Consider the following 20,720-nt stretch of genomic DNA (forward strand, 5'->3'; position numbering starts at 1 on the left):
ATTGCTGGGGATTTTTATTATGTGAGGTCATAAAATCTCCGTTGTTTGGGTCTTTTATTCCTCACAACTAAAAGCATCCCAACCCACAGTGTCACTTTTCCATCTCCTTCACCAGGTTTGGCGGGAAGAAAAGATCCCTGCCAAAGAGAGATATCACACAAACTCTTCTTTACTTGTGGCCCAAATCAGGCCCTCTGCCTATTTTTGTAAATAAAGTTTTATTGGAACACAGCCACACTCATTCACTTACATGTTACCTATGGCTGCTTTTGCTTGTGCAGTTGCAATAGAGATAATGTGGCCTGCAAATAGGAAAATATTCATTGCCTGGCCCTTTGCAGAAAATGTTTGCCAGTCCCTAAGGCTGACTCATTAGACCAATGGAGACGCAAAACTTTCTCAAAAATTGCCACAGGTTGCACAAGTACATGAAATCCCAGAAAAAAAGTACATGCTAAGGAACCCTGGAATCAAGCCACATTCTGCCACAGAGTCTGTCCTGATAAGAATATGAGTATGAGCTGTGGGTGAAATTCTCTACACTTCCTCATTGTGATGGTTGATTCTAGGTGTCCACTTGCTTAGCCTATGGTGTGTCTGATCAAACATCAGTCTCTATGTCACTGTGAAGGTATTTTTTTTTCAGATGACACATACATATAAATCAGCAGACGCTGAGTAATGAAGACTTCCCTTCATAATGTGGGTGGGCTTCTTGCTGGCTTATAGATTTCAGACTCAACACTGCAACATCAATTTACCTGAATCTCCAGCCCACTGGGGCCAGCCTGGCAGATTCTGAACTTGGCAACCCCACAATTATGTGAGCCAAATATTCCTTATAATCGATCTAGCTACATAGTGAGCTACCTAGCTAGCTATACCCACCTCTATCTTTCTCTTTTGACCTCACAGGAAATATATGTAAGTATATATACTGTTTCTCTGGAGAACCCTGATTAATACACTAATCCTTCTCATTCTGTTCCAACTGTAAGGTCGACAGGCTATTCATTATTTTGAGAGCATACATTTTCAAAGTGAAAAGCCAGAGGTATTTCCCAAACAGAGACAAAACTGAAGATGATTTGTGATTACATGACTCTATCCTTCCTTAAACACGAGTCCCTAGTTCATAGTTAGGAAGATTGGGAAGGCAGCTTGGGCATGGGCAGCCCCCATCAAACAGGAGGCTGAACAGAGGTGGCTTTGATGGCAGGCTGGGAGGTGAGGTCAACTCAACTGAAGCATCTTTAAACACAGGGTTAACAGGTCAAGTCTGGCTAGCTGTGGGCTTGGCCCTTCACCCTTGGGGAATGTTTTACATTCCTTGGAAACTGCATACTTAAAAGAGAGGACAGAGCTTCCCTCCAGGACTTGGGAGCAGCCACACTGTCTGGCTGGTGGGTTTTCCCAGAATGCCCTGAGGATGGTCTGTTTTAAAATGCGCAATCCAGGAGCTGGACAGATAGCCCTTGTTTGTGCAAATGTGCTGTGCCCTCTTGAGGTTCCTTTCCTTTTCCATCTGGGAGATCTCCATTTCCTTTGGCTGTTTCACTTCCTGGCTTGAGGGAAGGTCCCAATCACATACGAGTTCACAGCCTTGCATGTCAGTCATCTCAGTCATGTCCCACTGCTCATAGGAACTCTGGAGCCCAAGCTGCAATACCAGGCTCTTTGTGGAGGAAAATCTGTTTTAAAGACCTAATCTTTTAAGAAGCGCTGTCCTTCTGTAAGCCCTCCTACCCTGCACTGTTTCATGCCTACATTCCTTTTACAGTTCTGCTGTTTGTTAAATGATCAAACAGCAGAACTGTAAAACAGTTATATTGAAAATAGCCGTTATATTGAAAACATAAAGCTGCTTTCTGATGTTATTAAAATCAGAGTTATATTGAAAATGCAGTTTGTTCAGGAGTCTTGCACCACGGTAATTATTTTTGTCTCAGGCTGGAGTGCAATGGTGCAATCTTGGCTCATTGCACCTCCTGGATTCAAGCGATTCTCCTGCCTCAGCCTCGAGAGTAGCTAGGATTACAGGTGTGCACTACCACACCCAGCTAATTTTTGTGTTATTAGTAGAGACAGGGTTTCACCATGTTGGCCAGGGTGCTCTGGAACTCCTGACCTCAGAGGATCCACCTGCCTCAGCCTCCCAAAGTGCTGAGATTACAAGCGTGAGCCATCACGACCAGCCATCTTATTTTTAAGATGTTATCAATTCACAGCAATTACAATGTCCATTATTAATAATCAGCTTACCAGCAACTGCACATTGTCTGTGCCCCACAGGAGCACAGCCCAAGGCAAAGGAAGAAGGGTGGTGAAGTGTGGATGGGTGGGGAGGTAACATAGTCCTGGGGAGGCAGGGCAGCCGAGGAAGAGGAGAGATGTCCCTTTCCAGCTTTCCAGTTTATTCTGTTGGATGAAAAGCCCGTCCTCATCCTCACAGATGTATTCACAGCAGACCTGTGTTAGGCAGCTTACCCTCTCCTCAGAGACCAAGTAGAGAAAGGGCATGAGCCAAGCACTTATTTTTTCCCCAAAAGGAAGTTTCAGCAGCAATTTTTAACTAAATCATCTTTTGACGCAAGCTCCCTCCCTCCTAGGAAACCCTGTGCTCAAGCACTTATTAGTTCTGCAAAGTGGGATGCAAAGGCTTTTCTAAAGCATAATCATGAAGGAAAAATAATACATAAAATCTGTGTGTGTGTGTGTGTGTGTGTGTGTGTGTGTTTAACAAGAAGACACTTACCCAGCATGTATCATTAAACTTTATGTGCATTTGGGGAATAAATTATCATTTCTAGGCTGCCTCTGGTATGGGTTGAAGAGTAAAATATATTAACCTAAAGGTATTATTTATATACTACCAAATGGAGTTAATGAAAACCATTTCACATAGAAAGGAAAGATATGTGGTATGCAGATTTTTTGAGAATTCACCTGAAAATTGGTGGTAAATCCTCAAAAAGTCTTCTGTATGTTAATATCATGCAATGGATGACCTCATTGGTCAAGGATTTCACCAAAGCAAACAGAGCAAGAAACATTCTATACGTGGTCTCTTCCTGACAAGCACGCACAATCGTTGACTGTTTTCTAAAGAATACACATTTGGAATCACACTTTTTTGAAAAATTGCTTTGAAAAAGTCATTTGTAGTGGGCATCGTGGCTCATAGCTGTATTCCCAGCACTCTGGGAGGCTGAGACAGGAGGATCATTTGAGTCCAGGAGTTCGAAACAAGCTGGACAACATAGAGAGACCCTGTCTCTTCAAAAAATTTAAAAATTAGCTGAGTGTGCTGACACATGCCTATAGTCCCAGCTAGGAAGGAGGCTGAGGTAGGAGGATCATTGGAACACAGGAGATCAAAGTTGCAGTGAGCTGTGATTGTCATTGCACTCCAGCCTAGGGGACAGAGCAAGACCTGCCAAAGGAGAGGAGAAAGACACAGAGAGAGGAAGGAAGGAAGGAAGGAAGGAAGGAAGGAAGGAAGGAAGGAAGGAAGGAAGGAAGGAGGGAGGGAGGGAGGGAGGGAGGGAGGGAGGGAGGGAGGGAGGGAGGGAGGGAGGGAGGGAAGGGAGGGAGGGAGGGAGGGAAAAAGAAAGAAAGAGAATGAAAAAGAAAGAGGGAGAATGAAAGAAAAAGAACGAAAGAGAAAGAGAAAGGAAGGAAGGAAGGACAAGAAAGAGAGAGGGAGGGAGGGAAGGAAAAGAAAAAGTCGTTTGTTCTTAATTTAATGCTGGATACAATGAAGGGGGGAAAAATCACATAAAGCCATCTATAAAAGGCCTTAAGGAATCAATCAGATCAATCAATAATTAATTCAAAATCCCATTTTCTGTTTTAGGGGAATAGCTTGAAGATGGTTCTCATTATTAATATCATTTACATCAAGATATATAAACTTGCTTTTCAAGACTCCAAAATCTAAATTACATATCAACAACATATGATTGTACCCAGACATTTCCCCCTGGAAGCAGCAAAGGAAAGAAGGTAATTTTTTGGTCTTTGGAAGCTGCGCCCTGGTGCCAAGATGCCTCAAGCCAGAATCCCACAGAGCAGCCTGCCTAGTGGCCTTGCCTGACAGACGGGTCTGGTAGGTTTTATCAGGCTCTTAGGCTCTTATGAGCTTCCCTACTTGCAAATCAAACATGAATTTATCCTCCGTGGATCTTTCATAAAAACACTGGCTCATGAGTGTTTCCATTTGTCTTTGTACGGATCTTACAAGTCAGTCTGAACTGCTTGCAGAATAATGGCATTTCCTAAGTCTTTCTGAGGAAGGCCAAAAAGAATGCAATTGCCCAAGATGAACAGGATGCCCTGCTCACTTAATGCATTCCCAAAGGCCTCCTTCACTGGGGTGACGCCCTGGGGCAAGGAGTCTTACAGGAACTTCTGTGTGGCCTCGGCTCCCCTGAGACCCAGTGTGTTCCATTAGAGGTAGATGTTTTCCCTCACTCCCCAGTGGCACATGGGGCCACCAGGCACAAACCTGGACTCTACCACTATCTGCACATGTCATTTGGAGGGAGGACTCGGCCTCCCTGAGTCTGTTTTCTTACTTGAATTTGGCAAAAAGAAAAGAAAATCAATCATACATCAAATATTGATTAAACACTGTGACAATCCAGACAGAATCAGTTTTTAAGGAAACATAGTGTCCCTTCCTCTAGGAGTTCATGATAAAGAAGTGGAATATACAGCATGCCACAGTGGTATGTGCGAGTCAGGGAGGGGGCAGGGAAGGCCTTAAGGAGGAGGTGACTTGTGATTAAAGACCTGAAGGAGGGGAAGGAGGCCACACTGCGGACTTCAGGGGTAAGAGCCCTCCAAGGGAAGGAATGACCCTGAGACAGCAACAGGCTGGGTGTGTGGGAGACACAGTATGACCAGAGCAGGGAGAAGGAGAGGCAGTAGGAGGAGATAAGCTCAGAGAGACAATCAGGGGACAAGATCATCTAGGGAAAGGGTTGGCACACTACAGCCCTGCCACCCATTTTTAAAAATAGTTTTCTGAGAACCACAGCCATGTCCTTTGGTTTACATATTGTCTATGGCTACTTTCAAACTACCACAGTAGTGGTGAGTAGTTGTGACACAAACCATTTAGCCCACAAAGCCTAAAATATTTACTATCCAGCCCTGTATAGAAAAGGTTTACCACCTCTGCCTTAAAGAAATAGGGGCTAATTTTTCTCCATGTTAGGGAGTCTGGAGTAGGCAGTGCAGGGATGGTGCAGAAGCTCCATGATGTTAAGAGGGATCCAGACACCTTTGATCTTTATGCTCTGCCAGCCTCAGCATGCAGACATGTTGCATTATGATCTCAATGTGGCTGCCAATGCTCCAGACATTACATATCATGTCCCCATATGAGACAGGCAGGCAAGAGAGACATCTGTTCTTTCTACCAGGAAAGCAAAAATTATCTCCACCATCCCTCAAATCTCTCCTCCCCCAGTACACTTTCCCCTGTCTCTATGCCTAGAAGTAGGTCTTATGGCCACTTCTAGCTTCAAAAGAAGCTGAAAAAAGCTACAAAAAGGATTGTCAAGACTGACTTAGACAGCTGTTTACTTTATCTGTAACCCACAGTGAGAAGCACACATAACTGAAACATAATGCAAACAAAAAGTTCCATAAAACACAACTTATATTTACTATTTGTGCTATACACTGATATTTTCTCTTCCATTTTTTAAGTACTAGTCATATCATCCCCTAAACTAATTTCATGACCCACTACGGGGCATGATCCATAACTAGGGGCTGGCATGTTGCTGCTACAGACAAGTTGTTTTTTCTCTCTCCTTTCCCTCCCTCCTTCCCTCTTTCCTCCTTCCTTCCTCCCACCCTCCTTCCTTCTCTCTCTCCCTTTCTTCCTTCCTTCTTGTCCTTTTCCTTCTTTCCTATCTCTCTTTCTTTCTTTCTTTTTTCCAAAGAAGGGAATGGACATTGGCTGGCAACCGACAGTAACCGCAGCCTCTACCATATGGGAGCTGGAGACCACACCCAGTTCTATTGAACCCGAAAGAAAAGGTGACCAGACACCTGTGTCCGATGTAAAATGCAAGCACTCACAGCCATAAAAGAGACTAAAACTGTGTCCTTTGCAGCAGCATGATGCAACTGGATGCCATTATCCTAAGCAAACCAGTGCAGAAATAGAAAATCAAACACCACATGTTCTCACTTAGAAGCAAGAGCTAAATATCAGGTTCACCTAGACATAAAGATAAAAGCAGCAAACACTGGGGACTCCAAAAGCAGGAGGGAGAGAGGGAGGCAAGGGGTAAAAAACTTCCTATTGGGTACTATGCTCACTACCTGGGTGACAGGATCAGTAGAAGTGCAAACCTCAGCACTATACAATGTGCAATTGTAACAAACCTGCACATGTATCCCCTAAATCTAAAATCAAAATGGAAATTGTTTAAAAATGCAAACAGTAATACCAACTGCCCAGGAGTGCTGAGGAAACTGCATGGGATCCGGGTGTAAAGCACCAGCATAGTGTCTGAGCCACAGTGCCTGCACAGGACACATGGGGTTGCTGTCCCAAACTCAGTCCTCACTCAGAGCCAGTCCTGGCCCTGTGAATAGCATTAACTAGGTCAGAGAGAGTCATTCATGCTCGAGCTCCGGAAAGCCCAGGGAAACCGGATGTCTCCCTGGTGCTACGTTTACTTCTCCTATCAGGAGTGATTAAATTCTTAGGATCTCATGCTCAGAAGTTGACAGCTGTATTGAATTTTACCTACTGTTTTAAAAACCTTTTGGAAGCACTCAATTATTGGTCTCAGCTTTGAAGAGGTCTGCCTAGGCTGTGGAAGAGCAAATGTGTCATGACAAGTCACCAACCGCAGGGACCCTCAGAGCTGTCAAAGGATGGACCATTCTCCAAAAATTCAAGCAAAGGCAGAAATGGAAAGGCCTCCAGACTGGACATCTTCAGTCCTGTCACTTTTTGCAGGTGGGTGTTGCAACTTAGGTCAGACAGCAGCCATACAAGCACTGACACAGCCCCTCTAAGTCGGGGTTCAGGGACCCATGAGACTCAAATCCCAGGCTGACTTTGGTGCATGTAGCCACCTGCATTTTCTAAAAGATCCATATCAGATTCCAAAATGGCCATGAGACCCTAAAAATAATAGGAAACGTACATTGAATGAAACTAAAACGATTTATGTTAGGGGTAGGAGAGAACAGGTCCAGAGGTCAGAGCTGGGAATGGTGAGATAAAGTTCTCCACCAACCCCAGCCCCAGCCATGCCACCCCCACACCCCAGAAACACTGAGCTGGACTCAGTTCCCCAAATGGCCTGTGGTTTTCTGTCTTCTCTGCCTCCGTGCTGGCGATTCTTCGTCCAAGAGGCGGTGACTGGGAAAGACTAACTTCTTATTCACCAGATCGGATTTCTTAAACGATAAGGAGTTCTTAGGCCATGCCAAGCAAACAGCCAGACTGTACAAAGGTGCTCCTTAAGCAATAAATAACAAAAGCTCCGGGTTTACCGATAAGCGTCCCCAGATTCCACGCCCCACCAGGCATGCATACAAGTGACTGCAGTGAATGCAGCGCCTGCGCAGCGCCCTTTGTTGGCAGTCCAGGAGTCCGCGTTACCCGCAAAGTCCCTGGCCGCCGCCCGCACTCCGAACCCCTCGGGGCTGACTCCGGCTGCTTTCTACGCGCGTCCCGGAGCTCCCTCGAGAACTTAGGAGGCGCGCGGCTCCCTGAGCAGTGGCCTGGGGACACCTGACAGACCGCTCGCCCCAAACCTTCCCTGCAGCCCCTAGGGCACCGCCCGGCTCCCGGACCTACCAGTGTTCCCGGGGCGTGGCGGGGCGGGGCGGACTGGGCGGTGCCATTGGCCAGTGCGGAGTGAGGGGCGTGTCAGGGGTAGGACGGAGAGGCTGGGGCGGCGCCATTGGCCGTGCGGAGCGAGAGGCGGGGAGAGGGGCGGGCCTGGCCCCGAGCCGCTGAAACCAGGGGGCAGCAGGCGCTGTGGGCGCAGCTCCGGAGCAAGCGAGGGCACGACACAACCAGTGGCTTCTGGACTGCACGATGACTGAACGGTGAGTGATGCACGAGCAGGAGAGTGCGTGGGCGTCCATGGAGCACCCGGGACTACCACCAGGCAGGGACGCTGGAGCCTGGGCACTTGTGCCCTTCGGCCGCAGCGCGTACGGTCCCTCCCCCTGCCAACTTGGCGCATTGCGGGCCTCGGGCTCATTGCTGAGAGTGGGCACTGCGCCTGGCACTTTAAGGGCTACACCTGAGCACGGCAGGTGAGCACGGCCACTGGCTACACCTTTTTTGTTCACCTTGCCCTTAGCCAGTTTCCTAGAAACACTGATCCTAGAATTGAGGAGAGAGCCTAGAGGCCTCTGGCACAACTCTGATTTCACTGATGGAAATCCAGGACTAAGATAACAGCAGCAGGGGTCTGTCTCACAATCGCTGTCTGCAGAGGGCTTACCTTGTGCTGGGCCAAGTGCTTTTAATACGATATACCTCTTACGCCTCACAGCAAGTGAGATTCCTACTTTCGTTATCCCGTTTTCAGATGAGAAAATTGAAGCTTAAAGAGTTATGAAATTGTCCACCTTTACTGAATGAGTTGGTGGTGGTGCTAGGATTTGAAACCAGTGCTTGCTGTGCCTCCGCGTCTCTTGCTCTTCACCTCCAGTCCCTGGAGCTCAGCCTGCCTGCTGCCCAGCTCTTCTGGGCTCCTGGCACTGGTCCGGTCCTGCACTTCCCACTTCCAAAAGATGTCCCAGTGTTTTCATTAACCTAGCATGGCCGAGGGAGTGAGGCCTCCTCTCACACCAGGATCAGTGCCCAGGCCCAGGCCAGCACTTTCTTAAAACACCATAAGAAGAGCTTCAGGAGCCCCATTTCACATAGGAATTAAATAAGGTCGCATAGCAAATAAGGGCTGGGATTCTGGAATTTGAATCCAAGCAGGTTAGACTACAAAGTCATGCTGTGCACTCACAGAGGAGACCCTCACTGGCTTTGCTGTAGTTTAACTGCCCATAGTACTAAGGTGCCAATCAGGATTTGTTGCCAGAAACCATTTAAAAAAAAGTTAGAAGTGAATTAGTGAAGTAACAGAGAAATGTAGACCCTCCTGCCTTCTGTTCTTCTGTGGGGGTCCTTAGCTACCGCTGCCAAGACAGGAGCTTAGAGGAGAAGAGAGGGAGGGAGAGAGTCAGGGGAGAAAGAGGAAGGGAGAGAAGAGGAGAGATGAAACTCATCAAACTTAGGTTAAAAAATGCTGGCTGGAAATTGTCATGGACTGTTTCAGCACTTTGTCAGTGTATGTGAAGGCCATTGTCATTAGTTCTAGCCATAATTCTCTCTGTGTGTAGTGCTGGTGATTTGATAATAAAAAGGTTGATGCCACAGATTAAAGAGTTCATCTGAAATTCAAGAGATGGAGCTGTATTTCCACCATGACACTCCAGTGAGTGGCCTGGAGGTCGAGAACAGAATCAAGGTCCAGGGTCCCCCTGGGTCAGGACCAAGTGGACCATGACAGATAAAGAACATGAATGAAACTTGGGTGTGTGTCAGAGTTCAGATTCTAAAAGTGCAAAGCCTCAAAGGAGAGACCCTAACTAGGGGGTCTGCCAGAAAGCCCTCTGCCCTGGATCCCTGGGGCCTGGGGCCTGGTTTCGGGGGTCAACTCAGACTCTCTCCTCACTCATGGCCAGTCCTGCTGGGAGGCCTCACATTCCCATCTCTGGGAACCTGTCTTTCCAGATCCCCCGACTCCCAGTGTCAATAAGAATAGTAATGGGAGCTTCCTTTTTTTAGGGTGAGCCTCATACAAGGCCCATCTTACAGGTCTCCTCATTCGTCTTCACAAAAGTCATTGAGGATGATAATTATTTAATTGATGAGGAGTCCAAGGTTCAGAGAGGGAACGTGACTTGCTTAAAGTCACACAGCCAGATAATCACAGAGCAGGGCTTTGAACCCAGAAGCTTGCAAAGGCTAGATGGTTATTCTCTCACAGAGTACATTTGGAGAAATTGTTTTAAAGTAAATAAAAATCAAATAGGAAGTGGCTGTACTTCCTAAAGCTTCAGCAGTTTTCTTTTTATTAAAGAGAAACTTGTAGTTCCTGGGGTCCCCTTTTCTGGCCGTCTGACCCTCTTCCCTAGGATCTACTCCTGAGGAAGAGACCTGGTACCCCCTCCCTTTGCCCTGCCTGGCCTTGGGAAGCAGGGGTGGGGTGTCATTCAGTATACCAGCTGCCACAACAGCTCTGGCTAAAGTGAGGACCAAGAGAAGTCACAGACCAAATCGATGCCACAGCAAAACTCACATGCAAGCCTCTATGACACTCCTCTTTCTTGCTGTGATGTTTCTGCAGAGATTCTAAACCTGGGATCTGGGGATCTGGGAGACATGGACAAGAGCTGTCTCACCCCCTGCAGTTGTATGCAAAGTGTGTGTGTGTGTATATGTGTATGCACATGCATGCAGACTGCAACAATGTGCACACACATGCATTTTCTCGGGTGAGTTGCACTAAGCTTTCAAGAGACTCCAAAGGACTCAATGATCCAAGAGATTCTGAGACCCTTGTGTCTCACAGGACCTTTGTGCCCCCAGCTGCGACATGTGGCACACAGGCCTGGGGCAGTGGATAGCACAGGTAGGGGCAGTCATCAGAGCGTCCAGGGCAGCCCTGCAGCAGCTGGCACCCAGAGGGGTCTGCGCCTCTGCACTGCACTCCCAGCCCCAGGCAATCGGGATGTTGGCCAGTGCCCACTGTGAGCACCTGTTTGGCCTGAAAACCATAGCTGAGAAGATCTTTGTTTCTGTGGATCCCCTCTTCCATAGATGGGAAGTGAGCCTGCTTGGTGGGGAAGTTGGAGTGGTTCAGAGGGTTCCAGGGCCAGGGAATGTATATTTAAGGTGTAAGGGGGAGCAGGAGGACTGGAAATTGTTTTCTTGTCCTAAAGTGCTTTGCCTTGAAACAAGGGCAAAAGCCAGAAGTCTTGCCCACTGGGAAGACTGGTCTGCAATCTGCATGGGTGCTCAGAGCCAGGCTCTTAGAGAAAGGGGAGCTGTATCAGGGAGGTCTGGATGCTGGATTGGACTTAGAGACCCATCAGTGACAGCCCAGGACTGGCAGGGAGTAAAGTTGAGCCAGGCCTGTGTGGTCAGCCCAGCAAGGCAGGAGTGGAGGTGGAAGGGAGATCTGTGCCCACCTCTTCTGGACTTCCCTTGCCTCCATCACCTCCACCTGGATAGTGCAGAGTCTTTGGGGCAGGCAGGAGTGAGTCGAGCCAGAGGAGTGATGGTGGGAGTGGAGAGGAGAGGTCTGGTGATTAGAACTGGCCAGCAGGAGGGGACAGCAGTGTGGAAGGAGGTGGGAGTGGCAGCTGCTGAGTCGTTGCCCTGCCATCTACAACTGCACAGCTAGTTCTCACCACAAAAATTCTTGGCTGAGGGGACCCCCTCAGAGGCACCTGGTGCCGCAGATACTGCAGCTTCTTCCCCGGCCAGGCTTCTGCCATTTGCTGGCTAACAGGTGCTAAGAGGGCCCTTTTAAAGGTTCATTGTCCTCAGAGCCCTGCTGCCACTGTGGCTGGCATTCAAATGTGGTAGTCACGGGCTGCAGCGGGAACTGAGTCCCCCCAGGAATGCTGGCAGCATGGCCTGCACTTGCCATCCTCCTCCAGTGGGAGCAGTTCAGGCCTCCAACTGTGCTCCACACCCTGACCTCCTTTCTTTTGCTTCCCAGGTCACTGTCTTTATGAGCTATTTGATTTAAATCATGTTGAAATAAGAAAATAAAAATCACAATTTCAGGAAATGTTAAAGCAGAGGTAACCAAGCTCTCAGACTTCACAGACATGCTTAGAACATTTTAATTTGGATGCCCATATGTTTTCCCTTTTGCCAAGTGAGTACAACACCATCTATGTGGGCCACATTTTCTGTAAGAAGGGACACTGTCAGATGGAAAAGTAGGCAGCACATAGTCTTAAAATAAAAGGCTTTCAGATGGACTTAGTTTCATGTCACGAAAGCCTTACTTCACTCGCCATCCCTGCTCCTTTTGCCACTGGCTTGTAGGAATTGGGCCCAGGGGGTGACTGGAAGAATCAGTCGCCTTCTTCTGTAATGCCTGGACCCACAAACACAAAAAAGGAAAGACGGCCCATGCCTAGCAGCTGTAAAGCTCTCAGAGACCTTTGTCCCTCAGTAGCGACAGCAGGCCTTGGTGCTGGCTGTAAGCTTTCCCTGCACAGCTGGCAGAGCAGCTGCTGAAGTGGAAAGGGAGAACAACTCACTGCTTGTTCACTGGGTCAGGTAGCCGTGGCTAGCAAGCTGCCCAGGGCCCTCCTCTGGAGCGCAGAGAACCCTGGCTACAGCTGAGCACTCCAGTGGGGACACAGTGTCCTCCAGCCTGGGAAACAGGCGTGGAGGCCTGACTGTGTCCTGGGGCCTGGGGGAGGCGGGAAGGCCAGGACAAAGAAGGCAGGACTTTCCCAGCAGAATGGCAGGGCTGGGGGGAAGGGAGGGCCTGCTGGCTGACTTGGCCTGTCCAACTGCATCTGTCACTGTGGTTTTGAGCCTGAGCCTGGGTGGCAGGCCAGCCCCAGCCCATCCTCTCCTGACTCCTGCTGCCACCCATGCAGCCTCACTTTAATCCATTTGTATAGCGGGCTTCTGCCGAGGATCTAGTTTCAAGATAAGGTTCTGCTGTTTATAAAAGATTGAAAAATACTCCAGTAGAGATTCTCAAAGTCCCTGCCCTGTGCACTTGGAGAGTCAATGCAAAAGGCTGTTCCAGGAAAATGCTCCAAATGGAGAGATGGCTCCCTTTCCTCTCCTGTTGAGTGTGCATGTTCCCCCTTGCAGCTTGCTCCTGCTACAGCTGTCTTTCAGACACCTCTTAGATACTTGTGCAGCTCACTGTAGAACTCACCCTGCGACATCAAAACGAATGAAATTCATCAAAATGAATGAAAGTCTGATAAAGGGGATGGGTTGCAAACACAATGCTGAGATCTGCAGTGGAATTCTGTGAGTGATCCTAGAGCTCAGAGAGACCAGGTGTTGTCTTCTTGCAGTGGAGGGGTGGGAGAGCCAGAGAGACCAAGTAACTTTTGTTGGAGCCGTAGGCTCTTGGCCCCTTTGAGTGTCACTAAAAATCGCCCACATGAGGCCGATTGATGAATGGGAGAAAAGGCACACACATTTTCTTAAGGTGCATGCATGGGAGCCTGGAGAATGATGCCCCAGCTTCCCAGTGAGTTACAGAGACTTATGTACCATTTTGAGGTTACAGAAAGAATAGGGGCTTAGAGTCAGGTGAAACAGACTAGGGAGGAAGAGATGCTTGACTAGTGAAAGTGACCTTGTTATGTAGATGAAGCCTCCATCAGAGAGACTTTTGAAGGTGTGGACTCAATCTCTCCTGGATGTGGGGAAAGGCCTGGAAAAGAGAAGGGGCCTGGCTGCTTTAATGGAGATTCTCTACAGATGCAAACTTTCCCACTGGAGACACTCTACCAACCACGTCTTTCAGAACGGGCGAGTGGCAGCGATTTCAAAATATGTCAAAGTCTATGTTGGGGATAAAATATTCTTATCTCCTTCGCTTGCTTACGGCCATGAAGCTATTGAGTGCCTCTCTCCAAGGAGAGACTGTCTTTGTGCGGAGCCCAGGTGCCCACCCTGTAAGGCTCAGGACCCAGCCCAGCAAGCTGGAAGAGCCTCCCTTTGCTGCGTGAGCCCTATGCCACCTCCCTTAGCCTTGCTCCCTGACTCCCCTGCCCTCCCCTGGGTTGCTGTGCCCCATTCTCTGCCCCTGCTGTTTACCCTACAAGCCCACCTCCCCTTTATCCCTTCACTTTGCCATCTGCAGTCTAGCACTCTCCTTTACTTTCCTCCTGGGTTCTCTTCTCTAAGCAGCCGCCCCCAGCTCATGCCATCCAGTCATGGCTGGAGACACTCAGCATGTCAGCTGCATCTTGTAAATAAGCAAGTGTGCAGGGAAAAGCACCCCTGAAGGCCAGCGAGGGAGGTCCCTGCCTTTCAAGTAGTATTACCTAGAGCCCTGGAGATGAGGCTCCTTGCCACCACCTCACTGTCAACCATGGCAACCCCCTTTAATCTGTTTTGCATAAATTTTCCACAGTTAAGAAAATTTCAAACCCACTGAAGGTCAATATTCCTATTGTACGGCTGGGAAAATGAAGGCCCAGAGAAGAGAAGGCTTGCAACTAAGCACCCCAGAGCTCTTCAGGAAGCATCTTCTATGAATAAGTAACCACTGCCTGACTTATGGGAAATTCCGCTTCTAGGTGTTCCTACTACATATGGCAAAATCAACTTCTTCCCCACACGCTGTGGGAGACCAGAAGTAAATGTAAACCATGCTGTGTTGTGAATCAGAAGTCATAACCTGGAGCCCTACAGATACCAGTGGGCTCGGGGGGCCCCAAACACTGGTGGGACTTCGACCCCAGCTGGTGTCCAGACTCTCGACTCCTTGAATACCTTCTCATACGAGTCAGAAAACAGTGAAAGCACACACTCAAGAAGGGGGAGTGTGCAAGGGAGTTGGGAGCTGCTGCCTTGATGGGTTTCTTTAACCAAGGGATGGCATATCCAAGAAGATTCCTGGAAAAAGGTGGAACTTTCTTGAAACTGTGGTGCCACCCATTTTTACACAAAATATGGGTGTTCCAGAACTGTCATGGTGCCTGTGGGTGTGTGATTTAGCATCTTGGAGAGTTGCCCCGTTAACGGGCATCTAGTGAGGTCCTGGAGAAACCTAGGTCAAATCCAGTGCCATGTTGGGTTCAGTCGGTGTAGCCAGCTTGGCCCACGCTCTGACTTTTTTAAGGTCCTATGACCCCTAGCTTCTTATGACCCCAATTTTAAGTTTCCTTTTGCTGGTCGTGTGAAACGGCTGCCTAGAATTTTCTGTTCTCCTGTGACCATCTATGTTATTCCTGTCTCACGACTAGGTATATCTGTCTTGCAAAGGTGTTTGGTTTATTTATAAATATAATTAAATATAAAATATTACATTAAATATATGGGGGTTTTTTGTTTGTTTTTGGTTTTGTTTTTGAGATGGAGTCTTGCTCTGTTGCCCAGGCTGCAGTGCGGTGGCATGACCTCTGCCTCTCAGGTTCAAGAATAGCTGGGATTACAAGTGCCCACCACCACACCTGGCTAATTTTTGTGTTTTTACTAAAAATGGGGTTTCATCGCATTAGCCAGTCTAGTCTCAAACTCCTGACCTCAGGTGATCCACCTGCCTCAGCCTCCCAAAGTGCTGGGATTACAGGTGTGAGCCACGGTGCCCGGCCCCAATATGTTGTTTTAATGGATTATGTATTCCATGAGTCAGGCTGGTCTGGGTTATGCTACACAAATCCCTGATACACCAGTGGCTTGTCCTGGCAGAGGCTTCTTTCTCTTTCTCAGTCCATATCCAGTGTGGGTTGGCAGACAGTTCAGGTCCACAGTCACTCAGGGACCCAGGCTGACCATCAAGTAGCTGCACAGTTGAAACACGTGGCTTTCTGAGCCACCACAGCAGAGACAGGAGAACTGGAGGCTTGTGAGCTGGCCCTTAAAGGTGCTGGCCTGGAAGGCACCCACAGCACTTTTGTTTGCAACTTGGTGGTCAGAATGAGGCCCATGGCCCCAGCTATCTGCAGAGGGCATTCTAGGGACAGTGCATGCCTCTGCCAGCCACCCACCTTTCAGTAGTGAAGCATAGCGCCGAAAAAATCAGATTTCTGGCCTCTTCTGAAATGCCAGAAGAATTGCCCCATCAGAGAAGCAATGTGCCCACTATTCCCTATGGACCCCCTGATGAGTGTCCCCCAGAGGAGTCACCTTCGTGGCCCTTGGAGACTTTTACATCATTTATTCCTGCTGTATGTGCACAGTTCCGGAAGAGTAGACTTGGGGGAGTCTAGAAGCTTCTTGTATTTATTCAGCAATTTAACAACGATGTGTGGATTTCCTGCGCTGTGCCAAGCTTATGCTTGGTGCTGGAAACTAGTGGTAAAGTACCCCCTCCCTGTGCTCCTATTCTTTTGGGAGGGAAGTCTAAACAAGAGGTGAGTTCTGCAGGGCCCAGTGGGGAAATGGGAGGAGGCGATGGGGCAGAGAGGAGCTGCGCCAACACGGAGTGGGGCTTCTCTGGCAAGGGTTTCCAGCAGGAGCTAACATCAGAGGACAGGAGTAGCAGAAGGTGGGTTCTGAACAGAGAGTAGCACTACAAAAGCCCTACGGGAAGAAAGAATAGAGAGCCCGTTGGGGGGCCGGGAACTGCTCAGTGGGTTCGGGCTTAGAGCAGGAAGTTGGGGTGGAAGCTGGATACAGAGGAAGGCAAGAGAAAAAAACACCACCTGTTATTCCGGAGTAAATGCAGCCCTTCCCGTAATGAGCTTGCTGAAAGCAAGAATTGGTTGTGCTGAAGACCCACAGAAGCAGTGTGGGCTGAGAAACCCAGTCCCACGGCTTGCCCTGGGCTGTAGTAGCCTTCTGCCTTGCAAGCATATGAGGAACTATCCACAGAGGGGACAGATCACTTTTTCCATGGGCAATCGGAGGTGCCCAGGAACTGAAACTTTATTTTGAAATCCTTGTTGCCTGGCCAAGAAAAATGCAAGAAGTCCACGGCTCCAGGCCTTGCTGCTGGGGGCTTGACCTCTCTCCAGGCCCAGAGGTGCCTCCCTATGGCGCAAGGTGGAGGGGAGGTATGAATAGGCTGATCCTGAGGTCCTCAGGACACCCACTCGCTCTAATCCTTCCCTTCTCCAGGCCAACTGTATTTCCCTGCCTCTGGCATCACAGGTTCATGCAGGGCTGATGCCAGCACAAAGGGCAGGCTGGTCACATTTGTGGGTGTCAAGCAAGGAGGGAGAGAGCGAACTGGACCAGTCTGAGTGAGTGCCCGAGGAGACAAGCATTCTGCAGGGACAGGCTTTAAGGACATTAGTGATTACGATAGCAGGTGGAGCTGAGCTTGAGCCCCAGGTAGCATTTGCACCTGGGGCGGGGAAGACATGATGGGTTTGTGTGAACAGATGTTGGGAGATTGTGAATGAGTGGAGCTCTATCTGGGGAATAATGTAGTGTGGCCCCAGGCTGTGCGCCCTCCTAATGTGTCCTAACACCACCAGCCCTGAACTGCAGCTTGAATGATGGAAGATAGAAGAAAGGTCAGCACTGGAGTGTGTAAGAGTGTGTGTGCATGAGTGTGTGTGTTGTTTGCATGTGTGTGTGTGAACATGTTTGTATGTGTTGAGTATGAGTATATGTTTGTGTGTGCATGGGAGAGACTGTGTATGCATGTGATTGTGTACATCCAAGTGTGTTTGTGAATATATGTGCGTATGTTTGGGTGTATGTGTGAGTGTGTGAGTGTATGAGTGCATGTGAGAGAGAATGTGAGAGTGTGTGTGTGTGTGTTTGTGAAGCTTTACCTCCCTGCCCAGCATGTGGGAGGACTTAGCCTTGATAAGAGTCCTTGGCCACATTAACATGGGGGGAGAGAGAGGAAGCTGTACAGATGCCAACAGGATGAAGAAAGCTCTGGTGGATTTACCATTCCTCCTGGGGAGGAGCGCTCCTCAAACCAGTCAAGGCTATGGAAAAGAGGGAACAGTGTGTGTGAACAGCATGTGTGTGGATCCACTAGTGACCCTGTGGGCTAGAGATTACCCTGCTGCACAGATGAGGAAAGGAAGGCTTGGGAGTTTAAGTCACTGCCCGTGATCAGTGTAGAGAAGGAGCTAAGAGACCAGAATTGGGGTCCAAATGTTTGTGCTGGGATAGTGGCTTTGCTGCTTACTTCCTGGTAATCTTGGGCAAAGTGCTTAAGCTCTTGTCCCTGTCTTCTCATCAGTAAAATGGGAATAGGGTGAAACTCACCTCACAATATTGCTGTAGGAACTGGATAACTCAGAGAAGATGTGAACTGTCCACAGCACTTAGGGAACACAGTGCCGACTGACCCACCACCAGGAAATCCCGGCTCAGTGGGAAGGGAGGAGAGAGGCCCAAGGTAGCTCCGGAGGATTCCAGGAGCAACCGAGGCAGAAGCCATCTGACAGGGTGCCCCAGCCAAGGGAAGGGAGCATGTGGTCTAAATGCTTAGGAGACAGATCTGGGTTCCTGGGGATTATGGAGAGTCTTCTGGGGTGGGCGGTTGAAAGGACCAGTGTCACTGGCTCAGCATGACCTTGCCCAAGCAAGGGCAGCTTGGCTGACATGTAATCATGTGGGTCTGGGCCAGACCCTTTCAGCCGCGGTCACCTTGCGCCCAGGCGGTGTGATGCCAAGGCCAACGGTGTCTGTGCCAGGGCTGCGGCTGCTGGGCACTGGGTGCTCCTCCGGCTCACCTGTCTGTGTATTCTTCCTTGTCTTCCCAGCAAGTAAATTCTAGGTCTGCAGACAGAAGGAAGAGAAGATGAAGGAAGACTGTCTGCCAAGTTCTCACGTGCCTATCAGCGACAGCAAATCCATTCAGAAGTAAGCCTTGGTGTGCAGATGGGGTGGGGGGGGTCTTCACATTTGCCATTTCCCTTGTCCTGGGCAGCCTTTAGGTAGAGGGGTTCTGAGCACTTGTTCAGAGATCTGATGAGGTGCCCTGGGGGACAGTGATGGGGTGCTTCTTTTTGAGCCTGTCCAATAGGGGATCCCCAACCACACATGACCATGGCTGGGAGGCATGGGCCACAGAACAGAGGCTCCAGATGCAGGCACTTTCTATGAAATAAGTGTGTACAAGGCTTATTATAACCTTACATGGATTGCATGTTGACAAATAGTAATTTAGATATATTGAGTTCAATAAAATGTGTTGTTAATGCTAATTTCACCTGTTTTCATTTTCCCTTCTGTATTAATAGGCCGTTCTTGTGTTGCTATAAAGAAATAGCTGAAGCTGGGTAATTTATAAAGGAAAGAGATTTAGTTGGCTTCTTGTTCTGGAGGCTGTACAGGAAGTGTGGTGCTGGCATCTGCTCAGCTTCCGGGGAGCCTCAGGGAGCCTCCCATCATGGTGGAAGACGAAGGGGCAGAAGGCACTTCACACAAGCAAAAGCAGGAGCAAGAGAGAGGGAGTGGAGGGCAGTGCCACACTTTTAAATGACCAGACCTCATGTGAACTCGGAGCGAGAGCTCACTCATCACCACCGGGATGGCCCCAGCCACTCATGAGGGATCTGCTCCCAAACACCTCCAACTGGCCCCGACTCCAACAAGTCCACATGAGATTTGGGTGGGGACACACATCCAAACCATACCACCTCCTAATATGTAGAAGATTGAAATTACCAGTGTGGCTCACATCCCACATCTGTTGGCTCCGCTGCCCCACAGAGCCCAGATTGCAGTCAGGCAGCTCTCTGGCCTCCCCTCCCCACAACATCAGCCAGGCTGTGGCTTTCCCTTCAGGAGGGGAGACAACATTCAGGCAGAGTGGCTTCCTGCGGATTTCAGGGCCTTACTCAGAGGACCGTCACCTTTGTCCCTCTGCTGCACCTCCAGAAAGTCAGGGTGGGGAAGAGGCAGGCACCCCTCAGGGTGGCCCACAGCAGCCACAGCGGGCCTTGTAGGACATGACATGGGGAAAAGCAAGAGGCTGTACAGTGCTACAAGCAAGCTCAGGGCATTTACTGTGAGGAAGCGACGCAAGTGGAGACCAGGGAGGCTGCCAGGGCTTTACCTGTGACAGTGAAAATGTTGGCACCCTGGACATCCTGAACCGGACACGGGCCTGTCCCGAGAGTCTCACCTCCTCCTCAGCCCCACCCCCAAGCCTCCCACCAGGGCCATGTGCAAAACCATCTGGGAGACCACAGGGCACATTGCCATGACAGTCTAGTCTCCGCTGGTCATGCCTGGCTGGTGAGATGGGTGCTGTCACACTCCTGTCACAAATGAGTAAACAGAGGACAGGGAAGCCAGAAGCTAACCATACCACACCCCAGGAGTACATGTGTGTCTTTCCCTTTCTCTAGGTCGGAGCTCTTAGGCCTACTGAAAACCTACAATTGCTACCACGAGGGCAAGAGCTTCCAGCTGAGACACCGTGAGGTGAGCCTGTCACTCTTGTTCATGGGGTCACCATGTATCCTGGGAGGCCCTGACAGACACCTGTTGTTTGGTAGTGATGAAGACCAGCCCCTTTACTCTCAGCAGCGGCCCAGTTTGGACAATAAATTATATGGTCACTCTCATCACTCACCTCTGACCCTGAGTCAGGGACCAGATTACCAACAGCCAGGTCATCTCCCTTGCAGAGGGTCAGAACATCCCTTCCAGAGTTCCCAGGAGCAGAAATCACCTTGGAAGCCTTCCCCCTTTCCCTGAGACCTTTGACCAGGTGAATGGCTGCTGAGAGCAGTCCTTCCTCCACCCAGCACACCACTCAGCAGACGGAGGAATCAGTCCCTCTCTGTTCCCTGCTGGCCCTGCCACATATCTGCAGGGTCTCACTTGGTCTGCAGAGCATCACGGGAGCCCCAGGTCCCCAGTGCTCTCATTTGTAAAGTGGGGTGTGTGGCTACACAGGGGCTTACAGGCTTAGATGCGCATAGCAGGCAGCACAGGTGTGGGAAGTGGGTCCCCACCAAAGGAGCCAGCCACCTATCATATCAAACCCACCCCTGCTGTGCGGGACCGTGAGCCTGGTGTA

General features: G+C 49.4%; 1 protein-coding gene across 2 annotated transcripts in view; it reads left to right on the forward strand.

Moving 5' to 3' along the window:
- The first annotated feature begins 7,997 nt into the window (after positions 1 to 7,997).
- RASSF4 (Ras association domain family member 4) overlaps positions 7,998 to 20,720 on the forward strand; it is a 34,919-nt gene continuing 22,196 nt past the window's right edge. For both annotated transcript variants that reach the window (XM_002763733.6, XM_078345300.1), the window contains exons 1-3: positions 7,998 to 8,091; positions 18,451 to 18,550; positions 20,044 to 20,119. In XM_002763733.6, the coding sequence (XP_002763779.1) occupies positions 18,489 to 18,550; positions 20,044 to 20,119 (138 nt within the window). In that variant the 5' untranslated portion in view covers positions 7,998 to 8,091; positions 18,451 to 18,488. The remainder of the gene's footprint in view (positions 8,092 to 18,450; positions 18,551 to 20,043; positions 20,120 to 20,720) is intronic.

This window comes from Callithrix jacchus, chromosome 12, assembly GCF_049354715.1.
Source record: "Callithrix jacchus isolate 240 chromosome 12, calJac240_pri, whole genome shotgun sequence".
Taxonomy (NCBI): Eukaryota; Metazoa; Chordata; class Mammalia; order Primates; family Cebidae; genus Callithrix; species Callithrix jacchus.